This window comes from Nicotiana tomentosiformis, chromosome 10 (assembly GCF_000390325.3).
Source record: "Nicotiana tomentosiformis chromosome 10, ASM39032v3, whole genome shotgun sequence".
Lineage (NCBI taxonomy): Eukaryota > Viridiplantae > Streptophyta > Magnoliopsida > Solanales > Solanaceae > Nicotiana > Nicotiana tomentosiformis.
In genome coordinates this window covers 51,607,509-51,612,144 of record NC_090821.1, presented here as the reverse complement: position 1 = coordinate 51,612,144, position 4,636 = coordinate 51,607,509, and the positions used below count along the sequence as shown (strand labels likewise).

At 38.4% G+C, this 4,636-nt stretch overlaps 1 protein-coding gene across 1 annotated transcript; it reads right to left on the bottom strand.

Moving 5' to 3' along the window:
• Positions 1-607: 607 nt before the first annotated feature.
• LOC104085119 (uncharacterized) lies at positions 608-1,456 on the bottom strand. Its single transcript, XM_009589078.1, has 2 exons — positions 1,374-1,456; positions 608-1,232 (listed from the first exon to the last, which is right to left on the bottom strand). Exons 1-2 carry the CDS (start codon positions 1,454-1,456, stop codon positions 608-610), a joined length of 708 nt encoding a protein of 235 aa, XP_009587373.1.
• Between the last annotated feature and the right edge of the window lie 3,180 nt (positions 1,457-4,636).

Here is a 4,636-nt window from a genome sequence, read left to right as displayed (position 1 = left end):
GGTCTAGCTAGCAACATTATCCTCAATATTTAGAGTCGGTAGGACCTCACACGTAAGCTCAAACATGCTCCTCAACTTCAACTTTGAGTACTAATACTTTCCTTAATCTGTAAAATATAAATAAATAAAATGTAACACTTAAAAAATTAAAATTAAAAATAAATAAAATACATGTTGGATTGCCTCCCAACAAACACCTTATTTATAGCTGTGGCACGACTCAGCTACTCTGCTAAGGCTGGGCACTTTCGCTTCCTCTTCTTTCCATGTAGTTTTGCCTTTCTGCGCGCTCTAGGATGATCTTCTCTTTCCTCTCTCACCATTTTCTCTTTCACCTTTACACATTCAGCTCGCAACACCAAATCTTATAACTCGATTTTCTTTTTCATGCCAGTAGGCTCCATACAAAGGCCTTGCTCTATTAACTTCGATTCTACCACATATATCATGCACACATCCTCATAATGCTTAGGAAGGTTAAGCGCCTTGTACACATTGAATGTGATTTTTTATCAAGCACTCTCATCTTTAGTTTGCCCTCCCTCATATAATAGTGGCCAAGAATGGTCGCCCTAAAATGATTGGAACCTCCTCATCGGCCATGTAGTCAAGAATAATCAAAATCTGCGAGCAAGATAAACTTCCCTACTCGCACCAGCACATCTTCAATAATTCCTCCAGGCACTGCTAATGACCGATTTGCTAGATGTAGAGTTATATTAGTATACCTCGGGGCTCCAAGATTGAGTTGCTTGAATACTGATAGTGGCATCAAATTAATGCTCGCTCCCAAATCGCACAAGCCTCTACCAACCTCGTGTTTTTCAATTTCCAAGGAAATTATAAAACAACCTGGATCTTTCAACTTAGGAGGGATCTTACTCTGTACTCTAGCACTGCACTCCTCAGTAAGTGCAGCCGTTTCAAACTCTTTCAACCTTCTTTTATTAGCCACAACAACTTTGATGTACTTGGCATATTTTGGAATTTTACGTAACACATCAACTAATGGGAGACTCGATTGAATTTGGCTCAGCATATCAAAAAATTTGTTGAACATCTTGTCATCACTTTTATTCTTTAATCTTGGTGGGAAGGGAGGTGGTGGCCTTGCAACTGGAGTTTTTTCACTTTCCTCAGTTTCTTTCTCAGTTTCCACCACAGTTTTAGGAACCAGTTCCCCTTTTGGAGTGACTTTTTCGTTCTTTCTTTTTGGTACTTCTTCCAATTCTCTGCCATTCCTTAAAGTTACAACATTTACCTAAGGATTCTTATTTGTATCACTTGGAAGGCCCCCTGCAGGTCGAGTATTTTGTTATTCAGCCAACTTACCAATCTGCCTTTTTATATTTCGAAATTTAGTCCTCAATTACTGGTTGTCTGTTCGAAGCTGCAGGTTGTCAATTAACAACTTTTTCAACATATCATTGGTGCTTTCTTCGACCTTTTGGGGCATTTTTTAGGGTGATTGTAGTTCCCTTGAGATCTGTATTGATTTTGAGTAGCCTGGTTTCCACCCCATAAGAAATTTGGATAATTTCTCCGGTTGGGATTATAAGTATTCTCATATTGTGCATTTTGTTTCATTGGACCTCTACTCTGCTGGCCCACATAATAAATAAATTCTGGATTCATCGGACATTGGCCACTCGTGTGACCTTCTCCACAAATTTTACAACATATGACCATCCTCTGAACTTGTTGCATTTGATGCCCTTGACCCATTGCCATCTTAGCCACATGGTTGGTTAGTTTAGATTTGTTTTCTTGCATGGCTGACATCTCATCCAGTTCAAGTGTATTTGCTGCTTTCTGTTTTATCATCCTTCTTGGTTCACCCTCACCCTACCAATTATGATCGTTTGCAGTGAAATTGTTTAGTAGAGTATGAATATCATTGTAGGACTTTTGCATGCAACTTCCTCCACAAGCTAAGTCTAGATTTAATTTAGAGGTCTTGTCCAACCCATCCACAAAAGTATGTCCCAACACCTCATCAGAAATATTTCGGGGTTATGGGATTAATGTCTCTCCTATTGTATTTTTCTGATTGATTTACTCACTTGATTTATCTAATTTGTTGATTAGCATGGTTTATTACGCTCGCGAAGTTCTTTCGACGCTTCGCTCGCCTATTCAAGCCAACCTAATTCTATATGTCTATAGAATTAGAATTAACAAGAATGCATGTAGATTTCCTTATAACCAAGTAAGGCAACTAGAATATGTCTATCCTAATCGCGAATCTATTCTTTGATGTCCGAATTTAAGAACTTACTCTATTCAATATTATATCCAATCTATAGTTCCCACTTTCAAGTTCAACTATAAATTCATAGATGGTACTCTATTGTTATCTACGCAATAGAATAATTAAGTGAAAGATTGAATACACAAATTAATATGATATACCATGCAAAACAATCAACCGTCACACTATAATAGTCAATAACGACACATAATACCAAAATAATGAGGTTATTAGCCACTCATGTTCATGACAATAATCAAAATATTATTTTCAAACAAAAAAGCTATGAATAATAGATGAAGGATGGAAGAATCAATGAATCCAGTACTCCCAAGTATTCTGTGCTTGTGTTTTCCTCTCAAAGTGGCATCTCCTCCTCCAAAATTATCACGACCCAATTCCGTACTAGGTCGAGACTGCACCTAACGCCGTTTATAGGCAAGCCCACCAGAGAAACTACTATTTATTTATCCCTTTTAAATATATTTTTAATTACACTAAATTTCATGCAACTATGATAAGTCCTTTTAAACAAAACATCAACATAGTAAGTACATACTCTGCGGTGATAGAAATGACAAGTACAATAGTACATAAGTGCTACCAATCCCTAAAACCCGACGTTACAAATACATGAGCAATCTAGAGAATATACAAAACTGCTAAAACTATTGTCTGAAAGTAATAGACATGAATAGTAAATAAGATAGAAGGAGACTCCGGTGCTGCGGATCATAGCAAGGCAAGAAATGCACCCGTAAATCTCCGTAGAAGATCGGCTACGTGCCCGCGTGACCACTGGTAGAATCTGTCTCAGTACTTGCACATCAATGCAGAAGTGTAGCGTGAGTACGGAAAACAAAGCGTACCCAGTAAGTATCTAGTCTAACATTGAAGAAGTAGTGACGAGGGGTCGACTTGATACTTACTAGAAGTTAATAATAATAATAATAATATAAGTGTATAAAGTAGAAATGGTGAGCCTACAACAGGTATCAATAAAACAAATTGAAGCAACTACAATAAGTACAACATGAGTCCATATCACATCACCAACATCTCATGACTGGCCATAAAGGCACTAACTCAATTACCCAAACTGGAACCAGTTTCAATTATTAAGCACGAAGTTGCTGAGGTGAGCGGCCCGATCCCATAAGAATAGTAGTACTCAGTACTGCAGAGGCGAACGACCCGATCCCATAAGAATAATGTTACCATCATACTGCCGAGGTGAACGACCCGATCCCATAAGAATAATGTTACTATCATACTGCCGAGGCAAACGACCCGATCTCATAAGAGTGGTGTTATCATATTGCCGACGCGAACGACCTGATCCCATTAGAGTAGAGAAGGTTACGCTGCTCGCGGAAGTACTTGCGAGCCGAGAAGACATAGATTTTTCATAGTTATTAAGTATTCCTCAATTTTTCAAAAATAAGAAGGCTAAATCGATAATTACAACTTGAAATCCCTAGTCTCGGCTCTATTCAAGACAATTAATACGCATGATAAACACAACAATACAATTAAAAGCATGATGTGGATCTAAGTCTACCCGGACATATCATGGAATATAGCTACGAATGGACTCTTGTCACCTCCTGCGTACGTAGCTCCCCATACAAGTAATACACAACAAGATAAATCTAAGGGGATGAGTTCCCTCTTACAAGGTTAGGCACGAGACTTACCTCGTTCCCAAGCTCACTTCTGGTCCACTTATCTTCTAAAAGCCCCAAGGCGATGTCGAATAATCTGAAACTAGTCAAATGTTATATAATTCAATCAATATACACTCCAAAGTTCATAATTTAGCTATTAGAGTAATTACCCAACCCAAATTGGAAGATTCCTAAAATTCATCCCCAGGCCCACGTGTCCGGATTTCGAAAATTTTGGAAGATAAATATTACCCATACCATCACGAACTCAAATATATAATTTTACTTAATTTCATAACCAATTTCGTGGTTAAATCCTATTTTTATCAAAAACTAGGTTTTTCCAATAACCTCTTAAAATTTCCACAATATTTATGTTAAAATCTACCCATGATGCATGATTTAAACTCATATTATATAGAAATTACTTACTTCAAAGTTCTAGGTGAAAACCCTCCTCCAAGAGCTCTAAATTAGACCAACAAGTGAGAGAAATAAAGAAATGAGCCTAAGTCCCGTTATAAATGCACCTTCACTACCCCAACGATTTTCGCACCTGCGACAAAATAGTCGCACTTGCCGGCTCCGCTTCTGCGGGAAAATTGTCGCAGGTTCGGACCTTGCCCAGGCCAGCCCCTCCCTCTTTTGCGGTCGAAGTCCGCTCTATAGATTTTCTCTGCTCCTACGCGCATGAACCTGCGGACCAAGTTCACGTTTG